Source organism: Chanodichthys erythropterus, chromosome 10 (genome assembly GCF_024489055.1).
Source record: "Chanodichthys erythropterus isolate Z2021 chromosome 10, ASM2448905v1, whole genome shotgun sequence".
Classification (NCBI taxonomy): Eukaryota; Metazoa; Chordata; class Actinopteri; order Cypriniformes; family Xenocyprididae; genus Chanodichthys; species Chanodichthys erythropterus.
The window spans coordinates 46,723,152-46,746,486 of NC_090230.1; the positions used below are offsets into that span (position 1 = coordinate 46,723,152).

Genomic DNA, 23,335 nt, shown 5'->3' on the forward strand with positions numbered 1-23,335 from the left:
AGACATCTGTGAGTTAAATCTATAAGGTCTCTCTGCTCTTCTGAAGTCACTGATGCTTGTAAAAAAACAAACAAAAAATAGAGATGCTGCTTGATATGGTACCATACCAGTTATCTGCCAAAAAAATTAGGTTATTGATTCATATTGGATTCATATTGATTCAAATTTTACATTTAGATTACTTCTGCAGTCATCTAACTGTCAGGAGAGGTGTGGTTGCCAACATGCACGAAAAAGACCAAGAGGTAATCCAAACAATAAAGTCTTTGTTTACAAAACCACAAACATAGGAGCTTGCTGGAGATGTACGGAAGTAACTCAGACCACACATAAAGCAGATGAGAACCAACAAACACAACTGAAAACTTAGGGCTGGGCAAACAAGGGAACTAAATGAGACACAGTTGACTCTAATCAGTAACAATGGAAACTAACCAGGGTAAATCAGAGACTAAACTAAGAGGCCATTTACACATCACAGTTTTATTTTTAAGTGTTTTGGCTATTTATTTACACAACACATTTTGAGGGCCTCAAAATGCAAACTTCTAAAAACGGGTTTCAAAGTGAACATTTTGGAAAAAGATACCGTTATCTCAGATGTGAATTTGTGCACATGTGTATTATGTGTTTAGTTTACAGGTACGTAGTTTTTCTTTACAAAGGGCCTGTTTATACTTCACGCTTTTTCTCTGATCTGATCTGATTTATCAAAACAATTTCATTTACACTTGGCCACATAAATGCGTTTCTGCAAAACGGATGTAAATCCGATTTCAATTGCCGCGCTATATGCAGATTTAATGAAGTTCACGTCATCGAAAGCAACAAATATGAGCTGCATTTTACTGATCATCAGCTATTTTCAAAATCAAAGACCACAATAGGAGAAAGTGCAGCAACAGCACTGGTAAGATCATTTTTACTCTATTTATTAATTTAGTCAAAATTCATATGTACAGTGACTTCAAGCACATCTTCTATTACAAGTGTGAAAATGAAGTCAAAAATAACAGAATTATATAATTTTCCTAATTTCATAATAAGGACAAAAGCATCTTTAAAAGATTGAAAAAAGTTAAAAAGAACAAACAAACAAACAAACAAACAAACAAGTATTTATCAAGCATTACCTTTTATTATTATTTCTTAGGAAAAAATGTTTAACAAAACTGTTAAATAAAAGTCTTGTTGGTCCAAACAAAAAGTGAAAAAACATCCTAAAAAAAAATTATAGGAAATGATATCATATAGAAGATAAATGTCAATAAGTCTCTTAAAATATCAGACAATGTGATTTTATCACAAGGCAAGGTTAGTTCAAGCTGTAAGATGTCATGTGGTGCAACAAAATTTGTAATGACAAAACATAATGTATGTATAAAATATATGTAAGAAATATATTTAAAAATAAAACTTCAAAGTGAACTGTGGCGAGGGGGCCGTGGTTCAGCAAGGTCTGCAGCGGGAGAGAGCATCGGGAGATCTTTGGTGAGTGAGCGAGTTAAATGTAAATCACAAACACCTGATTCTCATTTCAGTAATTGGTGCGGAGACAGGTTAAAACGCCGTGAGAAGCAGGAGTTGGTGAGAGAGAGGGGAACTGCTGACTGAGCCGCTGGTGCACGACAAACTGGAGTGAAGCCCTTTGTGGATTGTATATGCCGTGACCAGGAGTGAAGCCCTTTGTGGATTGTATATGCTGTGACTGGAGTGAAGCCCTTTGGGGATTATTTTGTTTTTGTGCCTTGCACAGTTTTTGTTTGACATTTCTGAATTTCGAAATAAAGCTCAGTCAGCAGTTAAACGCCGACCCTGTCCCCTTCCTTCCTACACTAAAGAACTGTCTGTACTACATGAACATTTTGGAAAAAGATACCGTTATCTCAGATGTGAATTTGTGCACATGTGTATTATGTGTTTAGTTTACAGGTATGTAGTTTTTCTTTACAAAGGGCCTGTTTATACTTCATGCTTTTTCTCTGATCGGATGTCTATCTGATTTATCAAAACAATTTCATTTACACTTGGCCACATAAATGTGTTTCCGCAAAACGGATATAAATCCGATTTCAATTCCCGCGCTATACGCAGATTTAATGAAGTTCACGTCATCGAAAGCAACAAATATGAGCTGCATTTTACTGATCATCAGCTATTTTCAAAATCAAAGACCACAATAGGAGAAAGCGCGGCAACAGCACTGGTAAGATCATTTAGTCTCATTACTTTTAATTTAGATAATTGTGTGTTGAGCGTCTGCGACTAACTTTAAGTTTCATATGCAGTGGTTTGTGCATCGGCTGCTCATCTGTGGCGACGCATGACGCAGTAGCACTGTCATATCTGGCTATAACATGTTATTTACTTAGCCTATAACACGCTCTCACACGTTTATTTTTTAGTATTTTTGGGAGAAGTAAAATTTACATATGTGGTTTCAACAACTAGATGCATTTAGACCTGTTCAGTTTTGACTGGAATGTGTCCCAGAACACCTCCTGAAGTGGTTTGAGCGATCAGATTTAATTCCGTCTTGAATGTGTTTCGGAAGGCATTTAGACCTTTTCACGATCGGATAGCTATCTGATCAGAGAAAATGCATGAAGTGACCAGGTGTAAACAGGCCCAAAGTGACATCGACAACTACTGGCCTGGCAGGCATAATACAGCATTTTTAATTGTTTTTTTTCAGATCCGTGTGAATGGAGATCCTTTTGACAATGTTGTTGTCTGTACGAGAAAGGCACGAAGGCAAAAATTTCCGTTTTTTTCGTACATCGTTGTAAAAGTACAAGAAAAATAAACATTGGAAACAGAAACACAAGAACAAAATTAAAACTAGTGACAACCTAAACTAAACATATTCCTGACACAAGTACTTAATAACACAGTTAAATGTAATCTTTAGCGAATCTCAAAATAAATATCTATTTTACATACTGTGCACTATAATGTCGCAATGTCAAAATCACTTGTAGCATTAAAAACCTGTGTTCATTTTTAGTATTTTATTTTTTAATGATTTAGCAAAATAGTATATAATTTTAATGTTGACCATATAAAAAAGAAAGTAATTATCAGCGTTGCTTTAATATCAGTGCATTCCATACTTTTATGTATCCTGATTACATAACATCATTTATTACTAGTAATCATTACTAGACTCAATTTTAGATTTTACTGTTTTATTTTTTAATCATTTATTTAAGACAAAATATTATATTTTAAATATCAGCCAGAACATGAAAATAATGATCAACAAGAATTTTAATATTGGTGCGTCTTTACTTTAATGTATCCTGATTGATTACTGTACATAACGTCATTACTTGTATTCCGTGACGTAATTATAGGCTTTAATGGTTATATTTTATAGTATATTTTTAATATCAGCCATAACATGAAAATAATTATCAGTCAGAATTTTAATATTGGTTCATACACATTTTAATATATCCTGATTACTGTATGTAACGTCATTACCAGTATTCTGTGTCTTATTTTCTGGGTTTTAATGTTTGAAATGGGGCTGAAATGTCTTGTGTTTGTCTTGTGAACTGAACATTCACGCTCTCTCCACTGTAGTTTCCTGTCACGTCTTATTTAAAGATGTGAACTAACAGTAAATTCTAAAAATACAAAAGAAAGAAGCTAAACATTCATGCGGGATACACTGGGATATTTACCATGCAGCCTGATTGTTCGATATAATATCCACAAACAATAACATCTAATGCCAGCAGGAGCTTTAAAATTTGATGTGATCTTGATATTTACTGTGTCTGCTGTATCTGAGAAAATGTGGCCGCAGCTTGTCACATTGCATTCTGACAGGAAACCGAGAAAGACATGCTGACTGTCGACACAATCGAAATCAGGTCATAATTTTCTGTTGAAGCAGTGCATTGTGTTTATCAGGACCAAACTCCATCACTCCATCTGATCTACTCTAGACATAAGAGCATCTCTCCATTAAGTATCCTCTACTGTTCAGTTGAAAAGAACTATACTGCACAGCTTAAGCCAAACCAAGCGAAGATTTGGTAGACTATGAAAGTAAACCAGTTCCTGTCTCTCTGGTGGTGTAGCACATTTCCTGTATCTCTGCTCCTGCTGCTGTTATTGTGAGACTCTTTCGTCTGTTCGTCTCACAGATATGGAGTTTTTGATGACAGAGGCAACTTACAAACTTCTTATAGTTTTATGCATGATACGAGGTAAGAGGGGCTTGTATCTATACCTACAATGAAAATGTTTAATGGCTTTTAAACTGATCTGGTCATGTGATTATAGTTGTTAATGACATGACATGTTAATGACATAATGACATGACACTGATCTTTTTGCTCTATTTATTAATTTAGTCAAAATTCATATGTACAGTGACTTCAAGCAAATCTTCTAGTGGAAATGAATGAAGTCAAAAATAACAGAATGATACAATTGTTCTAATTTCATAATAAGAACAAAAGCATCTTTAAAAGATTGAATTATTGTAAAAGTAAAAAAAAAAAAAAAAAAAAAAAGTATTTATCAAGTATTATCTTTATCTTAGCATTATCTATTTCTTAGGAAAAAATGTTTAACAAAACTGCTTCACTGCTTATCTTAAAAACATGTATCTGGCAAATAAAAGTCTTGTTGGTCCAAACAAAAAGTGGAAACATCCCAAAAAAAAAAAAAAAATACAGGAAATTATATCATATAGAAGACAAATGTCAATAAGTCTATTAAAATATCAGACAATGTGATTTTATCACAAGGCAAGGTTAGTTCAGGTTGTAAGATGTCATGTGGTGCAACAAAAATTGTAATGACAAAACATAATGTATTAATATATGTAAGAAATACATTTAAAAATTAAACTAAATGTAATAAATTTATACCACAGATGGCACTGAACTTATTTCTAATGCCTTAAGCCCGGCACACACTGCACAATTTTTGGCTGTCCCAGACGAAAGATTGCCATCATGAAACAATCGTGGCGATTTCTGTGATCATGGCTCTTAATTGGTGGTATATGTCATACAGTGAGAGAGGTTAAAAGACAGTTGTTTTCCCAGTCTTGCGACCAAAGATAGCCTACGATCATTTTCTAAAAGTGTCAGAAATTCAGCATTATCAACGCACAGTGTGTTTGTTGCTACGACCTACGTCTTCTGACCAGCCAATAAAAATGTGTCATGAAATCAACGCGACATGGTGCTAAAACTTAAAACTGTTTACCTCAAGCTCTTTTCCCTTCTTCTTTTGCCACTTCCTTTTTTTTCAGCACACATAAAAACTACAACTGCCAAAGTGTGATTGAACATGGTCTTTTTCTTATCCACTAGCGCATGCTGATGACGTTTTATTCTTCTATAGAAACTTGCATCGTAGCCCATGAGTCAATAGAGTGCCCCAGGGATGACGCATTTTTGTAGGCAAAACCTGGAAGCGAGTTAGCATTTCAGGACTTTCGGCTCCAATGCCGTCAAGTCTATGGGGCCCAATTTTAACGATCTAAATGCAAAGTGTAAAGTGCACGGCGCAGGTGCACTCAGGGCGTGTCCAAATCCACTTTTGCTATTTTAGCGACGGAAAAACGGTCCGTGCGCCGGGGCACATTTTTGAAATGGGTTGTCCCTATTCTCTTAATGAGTAATGGGCGTAATGTTCAATAAACCAATCAGAGTGTCATCTCCGATTCCCTTTAAGAGCGAGATGCACTCGCGTCATGGCGGATTGCTATTTACATGGCGGAATTTGTTGGCGATGAGTCAGTTAATATATGTGTGTGTATTGGCACGATTGTTCAATTAATTAGCCAATTTCGTTCATCATTATAAGTAGTAATAGGCTGAATTGAAAATAGGTAGCCTAATTCTAATACATGCAATGACTATTCGTCATTACATTTTTATATTTATGTAGCCTACACAATAATATTCTTTTACACTGTAATCCTTTTGTTTTTAATATTTGGCATGTTTGTGTGATGCGCATCCCTGTGTGTAATAAGCAAAGTCAATGCGCACTGTGGACGCGCCCAGAGGTGCAGTTTCTACCAACGCGCTCTAACAAAAAAATATTGCGCCATTGACTTTAGACCAGGTTTGAGTTGGTCTATGGCGCAGTCTATTTTCAGCTCCTTAAAATAGCAATGCGCCGGCAATGCGCCTGAACACACCTCTTTTTTAGACCAGCACGCCCATGGGCGCACTAACTGGCGCAAATGCATTTACTAATTTAAGGACGTGGCGCTGAACGGGAAAACGAGAACGGGGCCGGACGCAAACTAGCAAACACACTTGCGCTGCGCCTTGCGTTGCATTGCGCCGGGTGTATTAAAGGGCCCTATGGGTTTTTTGAATGGGTTTTTGCTAAATCGCCTGAAATAAGGTCTGTGGTTAACAAAGCCTCTAAATACTTTCAAGTTTTGATCTATGACATAAAACACACCAGTTATAACCCACTTGTGATTTTTTAAAACTTTTACTGTGTCTTAAAATCGGTGGTTGCTAAGAAGTTGCTAAAAGGGACTACTTCCTTTGGCGGGGACTTTAGACGTCATCATGACAAACGGGACATTTGGACAGCATTTCTCATGAAAAAGTGGATAAGTATTCATACACAGCACAGATCATAATCAGCGAGCATGTTAAAGTTGTTTTCTAAATACATTTTGAGGAAGCTTGGTGGTGGTGACGTTGATCCATGACCATGGTGTGCTGTAGTCCGTTTATAGCCTACTGTTAGATAAATGTTGTGTTAACTTGTAAAGATTATCTTGATAGACAAAACGTGTAAGTGTCATAACCCTTTGTTAAACACAGAGCTTATTTTCTGCGATTTTCCAAAAGTCTATGGGAAAAATGCATGGGCTTTCAATCGAGGGAACCCGTGCGCCGCTACCTTCCGGGTACTCTATAGGTGTCATCATCGTACAGTCTACATGCATGTCGTACCCAAGTTTAATAGATCCATGTTGCACAGTGTGATTTGTAATGATCTTATAGGATTTCTAAAATTGTGCAGTATATCCCAGGCTTTAAAGTGTTAGTTCACCCAAAAATTAAAATTCTGTCATTAACTCACCAACATGTCGTTCCACACCCGTAAGACCTTTGTTCATCTTCAGAACACAAATTAAGATCTTTTTAATGAAATCTGAGAACTTTCTATCCCTCCATTGACAGCCAACGCAACTACCACTTTCAAGCCCCAAAAAGGTAGTAAAGACATCATTGAAGTAATTCAACATCATTTACCACTTTTTTTTACAAAATATTAATTTCCAATGCAAATTCACGCAACACCATCTGCTCTTGCATAAACGCAACATGGATGGGTCGTGGTGCTCTCATGAATGTGTGTTGAAAATTAAAGGGTTAGTTCACCCAAAAATGAAATTTCTGTCATTTATTACTCACCCTCATGTCGTTCCACACCCTAAGATCTTCGTTTATCTTGAGAACACAGATTAAGATATTTTGATGGAATCCGAGAGGGTTTTTTTTTTTTCCATCCCCCATAGAAAGCAATTTAACCATGACTTTCAAGGTCCAGAGAGATAATAAAGACATTGTTAATAGTCAAAGTGACTGCAGTGGTTCAACCTTAATATTATGAAGCGACAAGAATATTTTTTGTGCACAAAAACAAAACAAAAATAACAGCTTCTCAATAAAATAACCATAAAAAAAATAAAAATAATAATGATTGATAAAAAATAATGATTCTCCTAAGTTGTTTACGTTCAGCACTTCCAGGTTCTGCATCAGAATGGCGACTCATTATTAGCCGATGCTGTACACATGCGTCATGCTGCTCACGTGAACAGCGTTGGCTAATACAGAGTCTGCGTTCTGACGTAGAACCTGGAAGCACTGAACGTAAAAACGTAAGAGAATCATAATTTTTTTTATCAATCATTTATTTTTTATGGTTATATGGAGAAGTTGTTATTTTTATTTTGTTTTTGCACACAAAAAGTATTCTCGTCGCTTCATAAAATTAAGCGTTTGACTATTTTAACAATGTCTTCAGTACCTTTCTGGACCTTGAAAGTGGTGGTTAAATTGCTGTCTATATAGAGGATTAAAAAAAAACTTGGAATTCATAAAAAATATTGTAATTTGTGTTCCGAAGATCAACAAAAGTCTTATGGGTGTGGAATGACAAGAGGGTGAGTAATTAATAAGAGAATTTTCATTTTTGGGTGACCCTTCAATATTTTGAAATTAAAGTGATAACTTATGTTCTTTATTTTTGTTTTGTTTTCGCGCAAACAAAGCACTCGAATCACTTCATAAAATTGAGGTTGAATAGGCTTGCATAGGCTGTCAAAAAGCTCTCAGATTTCATTAAAAATGTATTCATTTGTGTTCTGAAGATGAATGAAAGTCTTACAAGTTTGGAACGACATGACGGTAATTAATTGTAATTAATGACGGAATTTTAATTTTGGGGTGAACTAACCCTTTAAAGGTGAACACATGTCAATAACTCATCTCTTAGGTACCACTGAACATCTTGACTAATGATGTAATCTGTGGTTTCATGAAAGAAACTGATTATCACTCATGAAAATGGTTTATCAGGAACGTATGGAGTGCTTATACATCATAACGTGTCCGTAACTGCTGTGGAGGGACAGAACATCAGCCTGCCGTGCTATGTGGGAGAGGAGCATGAAATCACAGTTATCCAGCTGGAATGGACTAAACAGCCAAAAGGAAATGAGAAGATGGAAGATCAGAAGATTGTGGTGTTCCATCCTTCAATGGAAACATTTTACTTTCGATCTGGTCCTCTTCTGAAGAAGATGACCAGTTCAAAAACTGGAAAGCTACATGGCTCTATCCTGACCCTGTATAAAGTTACCATGAAAGACAGTGGAAACTATATTTGTGAGATTACTTCTTATCCTAATGGCTCGATTAAAAGAACTACAAAGCTGCAGGTCACAGGTAAACTGCTCACTGCTAACCTACATTGTCATACACTCAAGTTTAAAAGTGAATAAGCAGCATCTATCTGCTCATTTCAGAGGCTCCAGCATCAGTGAAGATGTCACATCCATACAGATTCATAAAAGAGGGAGATGAAGTGAAAATAACTTGTTCAGCAACTCCTCCACCACTCCGTTATAAACTTAGACGGTCAAAGGTGAGTCAGATGGAAAAATACACATTTCTATATGCCACAGTCTATACAGCTGTTGTGTTGATCTCATTCTCCTCATCAGGACAAGCTATTATCGACGGAAAGCCTGAACGGAGAGTTCATTTTACCAAACGTCACCAGAGACAACAGCGATCTGTACATCTGTTTACCTGAATGGGAATCAGTTGTCCAAAATCAGCAAAATCTCAATACCACAATGGAACTGACTGTGAATTGTGAGTGTTTAAACTGAGAATGCAGATCAATTGCATACAAAAAGGTTTTTGAATGAATCTTTATAATTGTCTGTCGAATTAAAGCTCATATAACACAAATCCATTTCAAATATATCCTTTTCTTCCAAACAGTTATTGATGACATTGAGTGTAACACAAGCAGCTCTTTAAACATCAGTTTTGGTGAGGATGTGGCGATTTCTTGTATCGCAAAGGCATCTCAGCAATTGCAATATAAGTGGACGAGGGTAAGACTGTGAAATATTAGGAGATTGAAGTTAAATATTTAAGCAGTATTGTTTTAAATACATAATTTGTGGTATATTAAATTGTTTAAAATGACAAATCCATGTGATGATTTTTAGGGTGACACAACACTGTCTCTCTCAGACACTTTGTCTCTGACTTCCATGACATCTAACCAGTCAGGAACATACAAACTGACAGCTGTCTTTCAGAACAACCAGCTCCAGAGAGACAGAGAGTTTTCTATCCATGTTCTCTTAAAGCAAAGCGAAGGTAAGAAAAAGCTTCTTCTTTTTTGTAATAGCCATCATATGGCACTTCAAAATTGTAAAAAAGAACAGCTTTTTAACTGAATATTAAAGGATTAAATCCCAGTTTGCCCAAAGCAGAGGCACACTACAGTGCAAACAATGCAAAAACATAAGAATACCACTGAAGCCCCTGGGAATTAATTATACATTTTGGAACAAAGGTTAATTGATCAATTTACCTCTGTTGAAGCCCTCACGGACTTATTGTTTTAGGAAAGGCTGTTGGGGTGTTTCTGTGTGTAGGTCTTTGCCTACATTGTGGGAACTAAATGTCCCCACAAGGATAGTGAAACCTGAAATCATCTACATTGTAACCAGCCAATGGTCCCCATAAGGAAAACATAAATAAAGTAATCTAATGTAAAAATGCAGATGGTTAGGTTTATGGTTAGTGAATAAACATAGCTCATAAACATGTGTGCGCGTCATATGCTACTGACACACATTTGAGTACAAGTATCATTAAAGGGTTAGAATTAAAGGGTTAAATTAAGATATTTTTGATGAAATCTGATGGCTCAGTGAGGCCTCTATTGCCAGCAATGTCCCTGTTCCTTTCAAGATCCAGAAAGGTAATGACATATTTAACCCTTTCAAGCATGAGTTTAAAATATTCGAACTAAGGGTGTAAGAAAATATCGATATACATGAATATCACGATATTATGTTTGGCGATACTATAACGATTCTCAAAAACACTTTATCGATATTTATTATTTACATCCAAGATTTGTGGCTTTGTGTTCGGTTTAAACCACAGACTGTATAAAACCCAACCGCTTGATGTCAGCGTTATCCATGAACGTAAATTGACGCGTAGGCGGAGAAGCACGAGGTGCATCACTAGCGTTAGCATTAGCAAACCCAGCTCACAAGATGATAGAATTTTTATTCAGCATACAGAGCTGAAGTGTGTAGACTCATTTTGGCTTCAACTATAAAGAACCCACTAAGGAGATGGACAAGAGTCAGTTGTTTGCAAAATAGGCTATGTTAAAATCCAAAACACATTGAATATGAGAGCTCACTTAACATCCGCTTTACTATTTTCCCTTAGATTGCACAAAATAGTGATAAGTGATATAAATGCATATGATACTGTATCGATTAAATAAAATAAAGTTGTTTGTAAGGTTTTAAGCATATGGTGGTGTGTTCTTTATGACCATTTTTTTCTAAAATTACATCCTTTTTCTAAAAAAAAACAAGAAATATCGCAATATATTGCTTTTCTTAAAGTAGGTATCGCAATATATCACAATATATTGTATCGTAACCCCTTTATCGTGATACGTATCATATCACCAGATTTTTGGCAATACACAGCCCATATTATAACTGACCCCCCAGAATTAGTTTTTTTTAGGTAAGTGTTATTTTAAAACGTTTGCCCTTATTGTTTCCATGGCGACGCAACATGCATGTCATGTACGCTGAAAGCAGCCACAATAAAACAGTATTGTTTTTCATTTTTTATTTAAAATATTCACAAACTTGCTTACCACGTCATCAACTATCTGATATTCCGATTCTCAAATATGTGTAAGTTTATAAATGATCTTTATCTTGATCTATAATGTGAGATGGGTGCCACCATCTTAGTTTGCCCCTCAGTTCGCAGAGTCCTGTCAGTCGATTTAGCAGGTGAATACATCAGTTTCTCCCGAAATACATGGCTGGTGAACTTGAAGAACAACAGAGTAAACTTTACAGTTATTTGGGCCCTTTATGTGATATAAATAAATGTCGGGGGCTTGAGCACCTGCCCTTTTTTCTGGGGTGCTTTTTTTTTTTTATTAATGAATATATATTCCTGTTTGCACACAGCTTCCCTGTTAAACAAATATATTTACTGAATAAAACAAAAAATACTGTATATCAGGTCGGCTCTGTCGAGTTCAGATGTCCTCCCTCCGTGACACGCTATTCATTCCCGCATGCACGCGCCCCGCCCCACCTCGTGTTTGCCGCTGACTGACAACTTTTGACAACTTCTGACAACTAGGCCCGGGAAAATACAACTGGTGTCTGGCGATGAGAAGTGAAAAAGAAAAAAAGCCCTAAATGAATCCTGTGCATTTCTTTCAGGTAACCTATGTATGTTCACAAATATGTGAAATTTTTGCCTATTTAAGGGTGAGATTATTTAGTTTAAAAACGCGTTAATAATTTGACCACCAGCAGTGCATTTGCCTGATTTGATAGGTATCATATTATAATTTCAATTATTTTAATGTGCCACGCATTGCATTTTGAACCATGGTAAAGATATCTGTAGGGCTGTCAACTGTCAATACCGGAAATGGAGCATTCCACAGAGACAGTTATTAGACAGTTTCTACGGATGCAGGATTTAAAACCATTTAAAAAATCATAATACCGCATTCTTATCATTCTTAAATCTACGCTTACACGGGAGAATACATCAATAAAAGTTTAATCCATTGCTCTGAGTGTGCATGTTTTGATGTCCACATATTCTTGTTGAAGAATTACATTTTTATGTATTATTTTACTAATATCATATTTTTTAATTATGCTGGTTGGCCAAAAACAAGAATTTGATTGTGCTGTGTAACAACAACAATCAGCAGGCTTTTGGCACCCTCTGCAGGTATTTGTTAAAATATATATTATGTAAGCCTACTTGTAGCATTTCAGGGGAAACGACTCTAGATGTGTTTAAATATGCAGATTAGCTTGTTTTGGTTAATTTAGAAGAAATCTACAGATGCACACAGATGGATTAAAATAAACACCATCTAAATATGTATTTTGTAAGTTTTCTTTCCATTAGAGTAAAAGAAGACATGGAAGCAAAAGTAGATGAAATACATGAAAGTAGTATTCCAATAACACTAAAAGAATTAAAACGATTTACTGATTTGTGCAAAATAAACAAATTATTAGTGAAACTATGTCCCTCTCCTTGGTGCAGTCATTTATTCTGAATATATAGCTACTTGAAAATAGTAGTGTAGAAAACATGCACAATGTGGCATAGTGTCCTTTGCCTAATGAATACTAAAGAGGACAGTGGTCTCTGTGTGAACTGATTATTTTGTAGAAATCTGTGGAGTATGAAACAATTGCGTGAGTGTGAGGGAATTCAAATAAATTGGTAAGGAAGTCAGAGTTGTGTTAACATATTAACCATTTTATTATTTTTTTAAATAAATAATTATGAGAAGTGCCCTTTTTTCCACTTGAGCCCCTGCCCCCCAAAATGTTTGTGCACATCCCTGCGGCAAATTATATTTTAATGGATTGTTATTGCCGCTTCAACGGATGTCTGATATCACTGTGTATTTTATAAACTCTAAATGTATTGTAAAAAACGTTATGTGGCTGAAAACACTGCATAGCTGTGATATATGACAAGCGCTGAATGCATCAGTCTCATAGCCAAAGCGCAGTTTGAATCTGGCAGTTATGAGACGTTGTTGAACATAAATCCCATATGTGGGACCGTACACCCAGGGGCACAGAAATAAAAATCCCATATGTGGGACCATACCGCTCAAAGGGTTAAAACAGTTCTTATCTTGTGAGGGGAGATTTCAAAACACTGCTTTGAAGCTTTACGAATCTTTTGTTTCGGATCAGTGGTTCGGAGCGCCCAAGTCATGTGATTTCAGTAAACGAGGGTTTGTTTATGCGATCCGAACCACTGATTCGAAAAAAAAGATTTGTAAAGCTTGTTTTGAAATCGGCTGTCAAGATATTGTTGAAAAGTCATTATTTTGTTTTTTGGCACACAAAAAGTATTCTCATCGCTTTATAATATTAAGGTAGAACCACTGTACTCACATGAGCTGTTTTAAATGTCTTTAGTAGCTTCAGTAACATTGCTGGCAATAGAGGCCTCACTGAGCCATCAGATTTCATCAAAAATATCTTAATTTGTGTTCTGAAGATTAATGAAGGTCTTACGGGTGTAAAACAACATGAGGGTGAGAAATAAATTTTATTTTTGGATGAACTAACCCTTTAATAAGTACTTCCTCTACCACGTCAGACTAATTATGGCAGTGAATAAAATCATTGTGCAAACAAGTTTTATAATATAATTTATTGTAATATTAATTTTCCAAACTGCTTAACCTATGCAGGATGCTGGAGACATTTATTAGAACTGTATACAAAAAGATGTTGCTGAACATTTCCTAATATACATTCTTTATACATTTCATTTTCCCTATAATGATTGCTGTTGAAGGAATGACAACATCTTCCCCAGAAAGAACCACCAAAAATCTGAGGAACTTTACCTCCATGGGGATGAGCTCATGGAACACTGGTGCTATGGAGGCAACAACAGAATCTGGTCACTTCCTAACCAGCACATCAAAACCAAATGCTACTATGACAAACCTACAACCCAGAAACACCAGCCATCACACTCCTCTCACTGGCAGCTCTTCTGCTCCACCTGTTGGCAATGTATCTACATTACATGCAACCACTGTAAAATCTACAGGCACCTCTTGTACAGAAAATCCAAGCACAAGTCCAGATCCAGTTACTGAAAGAAAAATAGTTACCTCTGTTATAACAAAGAAAAACATCACCACCACTGTGACATCATCGAAAGGTACAACACACACACAATTAAGCAATATGAGATCAAAACTGACCATATTCACTTTTTAATACACACACTCCTGGAATGTTATTCCAAAGAAAAAATTTTCAATCTTTTAACAAAATGTAAAAACTTGGAACGCCCGTAAAACAAATAAAATTTTCTGATGACGTAACTTAGGTTGTGCTGTCCTTTGGTTTGTGTAGGATAGTAAGGAGCATTTGTGGATTTTTGAAACATTAACATTAAACCAGTGGTTCAGAGCTTGTATCAAACTTTCCAAGTTATATGTGATTTTTATAACGTTGTTGTACGTTGACTGGTTTAGAAAGATTTCAAAATTGCTAGATGGCATTGATTTATTTATTTATTTTTTAATACTACTGTGTGGGTAACACTTTACAATAGGTTAATTTGTTAACATTAGTTAATGCATTAACTAACATGAACTAACCATAAGCAATACATTACTTGTTAATCTTTGTTAATGTTAGTTCATAAAAATACAGCAGTTTGTTGTTTGTTCATGTTACTTCACAATCCATTAACTAATGTTAACAAATACAACTCTTGATTTTAATAATGTATTAGTAAGTGTTGAAATTAGCATTAACAAAAATGAATAAATGCTGTAGAAGTGCAGTTCATTATTACTTACCTACATGTTATCTAATGTAGTTAACTTATGTTAACTAATGAACCTTATTGTAAAGTGTTACCCTGTGTGTATGCCAAGCTCTGCCTAACACACAAGTCACACTTAAAAAAAAAAAAAAAAAGAATTTTACAGAACATCCATATTTAATGGTATTTAATTAGCCTGTTTGTAATATTACATTTAATGGATAGCCCTTTTATGGAAGAAAAAAAAAAAAGGTTTGTAAAAGGTTTTTTTTGTTGTTGTTGCATTTACAGTAATAACAGTGAATCATTTTGCAAACCAATTGGTTCAAATGATTCAGAGTTCGAACATTTTTGTTTCCCCCCATCACTACTGCTGGAAATGTTTGTTAATGTGGTTAACACTCATTGAAATGTTATGGCAGTAATAACAAATAATGAGTGTTTTAAAAAAGAAGCTTTACCACATCGAGATGTTCTCTGGGGTGAACTTGATCTCCACAATCCCCATCCCACTCAAACAGACCTCCACAATCAACCGCATCAATTTGGCATTCATGCAAACAGAGGTGTGGTATCAAAATCTGATACCCCCTGAGATTATGACTCCCCTGCATCTTCCTATGATAAAGGATTAGATGTGAGTGGTGGGTTTGGAAAAATAGAGACCACTCAGGTAGCAGCCTCCAACCAAATGGACCAAAAAGATGCAGGGGAGTCAATATTTCACAGGGAGTAAGGTTTCTGTACAACACTGAATTCTGACCCCCCCACCCGATTATTACCCCCCTAAATCCCCAGTGTAGGTAGGTTTAGGATTATGTGTGGGGGTGGGGTTAAGATTAGGGAGTAGGGTTAGGATTAGGCAATCACATAGTGCCTTCAGTGAGGGTGGTCATAATTTGGCAAGAAGTCGAAATTGGGCCCAACGGCAATGCATCATAAGCATCCGGCAGTTACCCTACGGTTACCCTAAGTATGGTACCCTAAGTTAATTAATAATAATAAAAAAAAATTTATTTAATTTACCCTCAGAAATAAATCACATTACGAACACCACATATGCTTCAATACTTTTTATATAAATTAAATTAAAATCAAGTCATAGGTCATGTATTTGTCACAGACACGCCAGGCTCCACCTCACCACAGTACCCACGCACTCAATCACCAGCTTATTAATCACCGCCACCTGCACCTCATTCACTCTGCAATCACCAGCACTACAAAGCCACCACTCTCACACACACTCACTGTCCGGTCTCGTTTGCACTACGCCATGTATATGCTTACCTTAAGGACTCCCCTTCAACATACTTACCTGCTCCAGCGATCTCCTTCATCTCCTTCGTCTCCTGGTCCCTTCGTGTGCTTGCCCATCTGTGTGTGTGAGTGTCTCCAACGTCTCCCTCCATCTCAGCTCAACTCCTGGATCCACAAACCACACAAGGACAGTATTACTTTATATTCATCTCTCAAGAACCTGATAACAGCCATTACCACTCTGTGTTCCACATATTGTTCCAATAAACTCACCTGGATTGCTTTTATCTCTGCCTCCGTGTCTATATCATAACAGAAGACCGGACCATAACAACTAACGGCATGAGTACAAACGATCCATTCCAGGAACTCGTGGACGTGCTGCGTCGAGCACTCACACCACAGCCCTCAACATCGTCATCCCACAACACGGCTGTCTCCGCACCCACCAGCACCACTCCTTCACCTGCATTCACCGCCAGTCCCGTGGCCAAACCGGCGCCCTACTCTGGATCGGCGGAGGAATGCAGCAGTTTCTTCTCCAATGTGAGCTGGTCCTGGAGATGCAGCCGCACCTCTACACCACAGACACGGCTAAAATAGCGTTCATTATTTCACAACTGCAAGGGAAGGCTCTGCAATGGGCAGATTCGTTGTGGACCCAGAAAGGCCCAGTCGTCCAATCCTATACGGCGTTCGTCTCCCACTTCCGGGAAGTATTCGGGAAACCTCTGACTGATTCCTCGACTGGTGAGAAACTTTATAATCTAAAGCAAAGAAACCTATCTGTTAACGAATATGCCTTGCAGTTTCGAACGCTAGCCGCCACCAGCGGATGGAACGAGCAAGCCCTCATCACCACGTTCCGTCAGGGGCTGGAACCCTCCGTGCGGCTGCATCTCGCTGCATACGAGGACTCCATGGGATTAGAACGCTTCATCCAACTCGCCATCCGCGTGGGGTCCCGTATGCAGTCGTGCATTCAAGAACACCAGGGCCAGTCATCCACCACTAACCTCCTCCGTCGGTCCGAACCCGTCAGCTCCCCAGAACCAGCCAACGAACCCATGCAAATTGATCACTCTCGTCTCACCCCTAACGAAAGACAAAGAAGGCTGGCCCTGAATCTCTGTCTCTATTGCGGAACAATGGGGCATAATCTCTCCACATGCCCAATCCGTCCTCCTCGACCCGTGGTGAGTGCAATATTTCCCTCCATTCAGAAAATGAAACCCCTCACTACAACTGTAACTCTTACTGCTGCTAACATCTCTGTTCCAGTGGTGGCGCTCCTTGATTCAGGGTCAGCCGGAAACTTCATCTCAGGCACCCTCTGTAGACAACTCAACCTTAAGATCTCTCCTTCACCGACGAGCTATCAAATCCACTCCATCACGGGCAAACCCCTAAGCCGCAGACACATCCGTCACTGCGTGGGTCCACTACAACTCAGCATCGGTATCCTGCACACTGAACACATCCATTTGCTGGTTCTGGAGGAATCCACCGCTGACGTGGTTCTAGGGCGCCCGTGGCTGGAACAACACAACCCCAACATCTCCTGGCGCACGGGCGAAGTCCTGAAGTGGGGCGATCACTGCTTCCCAGACTGCTTCCCAGCGCTTCCTGTTCCTAAATCTCCACTCTCCAAGTCTCTTCTCGTGAATGCCACGTCCATCGAGAGCCCTGTTGAGAAGCGCTCGGTGGATGTTCCCCCTGACTACGCCCCCTTCAGCGACGTCTTCTGCCCGCAACGCGCCTCCAAGCTTCCTCCACACCGGCCATGGGACTGCGCCATCGATCTGCTGCCGGGTGAACCAGTGCCCCAGGGGACGCATATACCCCCTGTCCATACCGGAGGAGAAGGCCATGGAGGAATACATCAAGGAGGCACTCGAACAAGGTTACATCCGCCCGTCTACTTCCCCTGCTGCTTCAAGCTTCTTCTTCGTGGCAAAGAAGGACGGAGGCTTGAGGCCATGCATCGATTACCGTGCACTCAACAAGATCACCATCAAGTTCCGATACCCACTTCCCCTCGTCCCAGCGGCCCTGGAACATCTCCGCGGTGCCACTGTGTTCACCAAGTTGGACCTCCGCAGCGCGTATAACCTCATCCGGATACGTGAGGGGGACGAGTGGAAGACCGCCTTCGTCACGCCCACTGGACACTACGAGTACCTCGTGATGCCGTATGGCCTGGTCAACGCCCCCTCCGTATTCCAGGATTTCATCCACGAGGTGCTCCGGGAGTTTCTCCATAAGTCCGTTCTGGTTTATATAGATGACATCCTCATCTACTCCCGGAGCTTGGCCGAACATCGCCACCACGTTGCGGAGGTCCTCCAGCGCTTACGGCAGTTCCATCTCTTCCTCAAGGCTGAAAAATGCTCATTCCACCAACCCTCCGTCCAGTTCCTGGGGTACGTGATTGATCACAGTGGCATCCGGATGGACGAGGGGAAGGTCTCCGCCATACAGTCCTGGCCCACTCCTACCACCATCAAAGAACTCCAAAGATTCCTAGGTTTCTCCAATTTCTATCGCCGGTTCATCAAAAACTACAGCACAATCGTCAGTCCACTCACCAACCTCCTCCGTCACCAGCCCAAGTCTCTGTCCTGGTCTCCATTAGCCACCGACGCCTTTGAGACCCTGAAGAAGGCCTTCACCACCGCTCCCCTCCTCGTCCACCCTAACCCGGACCTCCCGTTCATAGTAGAGGTGGACGCATCTACCACCGGAGTGGGAGCGGTCCTTTCACAGCAGCAGGGGACACCAAGTAGACTCCATCCATGCGCCTTCTTCTCCCGCAAGCTCAACCCGGCGGAGGTCAACTACGACATCGGTGACCGCGAACTCCTGGCCGTCAAGCTTGCCCTTGAGGAGTGGAGGCATTGGTTGGAGGGAGCTACTCACCCATTTCAAGTCCTCACTGATCACAAGAATCTCGAATATCTGAAGGCCGCAAAGAGACTCAATCCTCGCCAAGCTCGCTGGGCTATGTTCTTCTCTAGATTCAACTTCTCCATCTCCTACCGTCCTGGTTCAAAGAATACGAAGGCTGACGCCTTATCTCGCCTCTATGCTCCTGAGGAAAAGCCCGAAAAACCTGATACTATTCTGCCGGAGTCCATCTTCGTGAGCCCCATCCAGTGGTCCGAAGAAACCATTCCCTCCGCCAATGCCTCCACACGCACTCCGCCGGGTTGCCCACCGGGCTTGCAGTACATCACACGGACACGTCGCACTCCACTCCTGCACAACGTTCACTCTTCACTTGGCACTGGTCACCCGGGGGTCAAGGAGACCCTCTCGTTGCTCAAACAACGCTTCTGGTGGCCCAACATGGCCAACGACGTCAGGAGGTACGTGCAGGGCTGCAGGGAGTGTGCCATCTCCAAGAGCCCACGCCATCTTCCCACCGGCAAGCTCTTTCCTCTGCCCGTTCCTGAGAGACCCTGGTCACACCTGGGAGTGGACTTCGTCACCGATCTCCCCGAGTCTGACGGTCACACATGCATCCTGGTGGTGGTGGACCGCTTCTCAAAGTCCTGCCGTCTGATACCCCTGGAGGGTCTACCTACCGCCATGGCCACCGCAGAACTAATGTTTAATCATGTTTTTCGCTATTATGGATTACCTGAAGACATCGTCTCCGACAGAGGACCCCAGTTTGTCTCACACGTCTGGAAAGCCTTCTTCTCCCTCCTGGGTGTGACCGTCAGCCTATCGTCTGGATACCATCCTCAGTCGAACGGGCAGACGGAACGGAAGATCCAGGAGATCGGCCGCTTCCTGCGTACCTTCTGTCACGGCCACCAGAACTCCTGGAACCAGTACCTGGGTTGGGCCGAGTACGCACAAAACTCTCTCCGCCAAGCCTCAACGGGACTAACACCCTTCCAGTGCGTACTCGGCTACCAACCCCCGATGTTCCCCTGGGACGGGGAACCCTCCAACGTTCCGGCAGTCGACTACTGGTTCCGGGAGAGCGAGAGGGTGTGGGACTCAGCTCACCACCAGCTGCAGAGGGCCCTGCGCAGACGCAAGATGGCAGCCGACCTTCGACGCTCCGAGGCTCCTGTCTACCAGCCGGGGCAGAAGGTCTGGCTGTCCACCCGGGACATCAGGATGCGTCTGCCCTGCAAAAAGCTGAGTCCCCGCTTCATTGGCCCGTTCACCATCCTTCGGCAGATCAACCCCGTCACCTATCGTCTCCAACTCCCGGCACAGTATAGTAGAATCCATCCTACATTTCACGTGTCTCTACTTAAACCTCACCACCCTTCTGTTGTTCCCTCCACAGAGCCTGACGTGGCAGCCGCCGAGCCCCCCTTCCACTTCTCCTAGAAGACGGCACAGCCTACGTGGTCCACGAGATCTTGGATTCCCGGCGCCGTGGTGGTAAACTCGAATACCTCGTGGACTGGGAGGACTATGGTCCCGAGGAACGCTCATGGATTCCCAGGAACGATATCCTTGATCCTCTTCTGTTACAGAACTTCCATACCAACCATCCAGACAGACCTGCCCCACGACCCAGGGGAAGACCACCACGACGTCAGGGTCCGCGGCCTCAGGAGCGGGCCGTGGGAGGGGGTACTGTCACAGACACGCCAGGCTCCACCTCACCACAGTACCCACGCACTCAATCACCAGCTTATTAATCACCGCCACCTGCACCTCATTCACTCTGCAATCACCAGCACTACAAAGCCACCACTCTCACACACACTCACTGTCCGGTCTCGTTTGCACTACGCCATGTATATGCTTACCTTAAGGACTCCCCTTCAACATACTTACCTGCTCCAGCGATCTCCTTCATCTCCTTCGTCTCCTGGTCCCTTCGTGTGCTTGCCCATCTGTGTGTGTGAGTGTCTCCAACGTCTCCCTCCATCTCAGCTCAACTCCTGGATCCACAAACCACACAAGGACAGTATTACTTTATATTCATCTCTCAAGAACCTGATAACAGCCATTACCACTCTGTGTTCCACATATTGTTCCAATAAACTCACCTGGATTGCTTTTATCTCTGCCTCCGTGTCTATATCATAACAGTATTAGGCTATAACTGGAATATTCTCACTGAATTTTAATGTTTCATGAATTAAACTGTTTAAGGAATTAAAATTGGTTGCTAATGTTTTATGTTTTGTTTAAACAAATTTAATCCATACAATAGTCACCTGATGTTTTTGGCTGTAACAGGGAAACAACACCCTCAGACACACATATAAGATGCTGTTTGATTTAAAGTGTGTGATCTATGATTGATATCAGTGAGCTGTTTGCAAAAAGACATGCACAGTACAGACAGGATATGAATTTGGGCCAAGACCTGAGCTAATTGTACGACTATTTTTGGTTGACTTTTCCTTGCATATATCTCTTGTTTCTCTTTCAGAGTCAAAAAGCACAGCATATATCGCCGTTCCGATTGTGTTGCTGTTGCTCGCGTTGGCTGCGCTTCTATACAAAAGACACCAGAACCAAAAAAAGTGAGACACACCAAAATCATCAACACATCCACTGTCCTTTTACATAATTGCATCCTACACATTTTCAGTCCATTTATCTACGTTTTTACTTGTTCTTTTTCAGAATGGATATGCCACCCCCTTTCAAACCTCCTCCACCACCAGTCAAATACACATCAGTGAGGAACCATGATGTCCTCATGACTGATATTCTTGTATGAATGTGTCATGCACTTTAGTGCTCACAAACCGTGGGCCACAAATATACTGACTGGAAGGTTTTTGCCTAAAAGCTTCACCCAAAAATTAAAAATGACTGGTTCTCATGTCATTCCAAAATCCAAACCTGAATGACATGAGAATGAACCTGTTCCGAGTTCCGTTCATCTTCAAAACACAAATTAAGCTATTTTTAATGAAATCTTAGAGATTTCTGTTCCTTCACTGAAAGTCGATGCAACCAAAATTTAAGTAATCCATGAATTACTAAAATGTAATCCACATGAATCAAGCAGTCTAATTATGACAAATCGGTCACTTTAAATGATGAATCAAATTAGTTTAAGGGTTTAGAATTTTCATTTTCATTAACCCTTAAACCTTTTATTTTGTAAAAATATGAGATCATGTTTTTATGTGATTTTAAGTGCTTATTTTCTCTGTATTTGTGTCTTTCTGAATAGCTTGTATATAAAACCTGTTACTCTTATAAATCATTTGGATTTTTTCATTTTTTGTAACTTTTAAAAATGTGAAAATTGTGATTGAATTTTGTTTAACTGTGCTTTACAAACATTAAATATATTATTGAATAGCTTGAGTTTTACTTGCTTATCTCTACTCCTACATAGTAGCAATGTGAACATTTTCCCTGAAATGTGTGATTTTTTAAAAGAAAACAACGTGTGAGGGTGGGTGTATGTGGGGTCAAAAACTGGGTAAATTCCAGAAATATGAAATATGACTAGTCCCTATAGGAAACTTTAGAGTTTAATCATAAAATCATCTATTATGTTCAATAGATCAGGTAGTTATGTTGCCTTTTAATACCATTACAATACATGCAAAGGATAAAAGCGAGTGCTATCAGAATCAGATACCTTTGAAATAAAGCCTGCATATTAATGTTGACCTCATGTTGTGGCTGAATGTTCTGTTAACAATGCAAAGGCTAGCATTGTTTCAGGCCCCATAAAACCTCAGTTTACACCTCAGATAGTCGAGACAAACCAACTGCCAAAACCACATCAGACAGTGACCAACAGAGACAGTATGTATCCTTCACCTTACAGGTCTAATCTACAAAAACAAAAGCCAACACTGGTCACCATTTATCATAACTTGCAATAACAGCACAGATGGTGTTTGTTTATATGGTGCGTAAAGCAACTTAGGCTGCATTTCTGGTTCTGTTTACGCTGCTTACACAAAGTT

At 40.0% G+C, this 23,335-nt stretch overlaps 1 protein-coding gene across 3 annotated transcripts; it reads left to right on the forward strand.

Moving 5' to 3' along the window:
* The first annotated feature begins 3,680 nt into the window (after positions 1-3,680).
* Positions 3,681-22,690, forward strand: si:ch1073-15f19.2 (basal cell adhesion molecule). 3 transcript variants are annotated; one of them, XM_067397948.1, is made up of 9 exons: positions 3,684-4,220; positions 8,589-8,957; positions 9,038-9,156; positions 9,236-9,389; positions 9,522-9,637; positions 9,755-9,908; positions 14,166-14,540; positions 21,829-21,922; positions 22,026-22,690. In XM_067397948.1, exons 1-9 carry the CDS (start codon positions 4,160-4,162, stop codon positions 22,120-22,122), a joined length of 1,539 nt encoding a protein of 512 aa, XP_067254049.1. In that variant the 5' UTR covers positions 3,684-4,159; the 3' UTR covers positions 22,123-22,690. The 3 variants fall into 3 exon arrangements, with proteins under 3 accessions (XP_067254050.1, XP_067254049.1, XP_067254051.1); XM_067397950.1 differs by having other exon boundaries at positions 3,685-4,220; positions 8,506-8,957; XM_067397949.1 differs by lacking the exons at positions 21,829-21,922; positions 22,026-22,690 and adding an exon at positions 20,725-20,899 and having other exon boundaries at positions 3,681-4,220.
* The last annotated feature ends 645 nt before the right edge of the window (positions 22,691-23,335 follow it).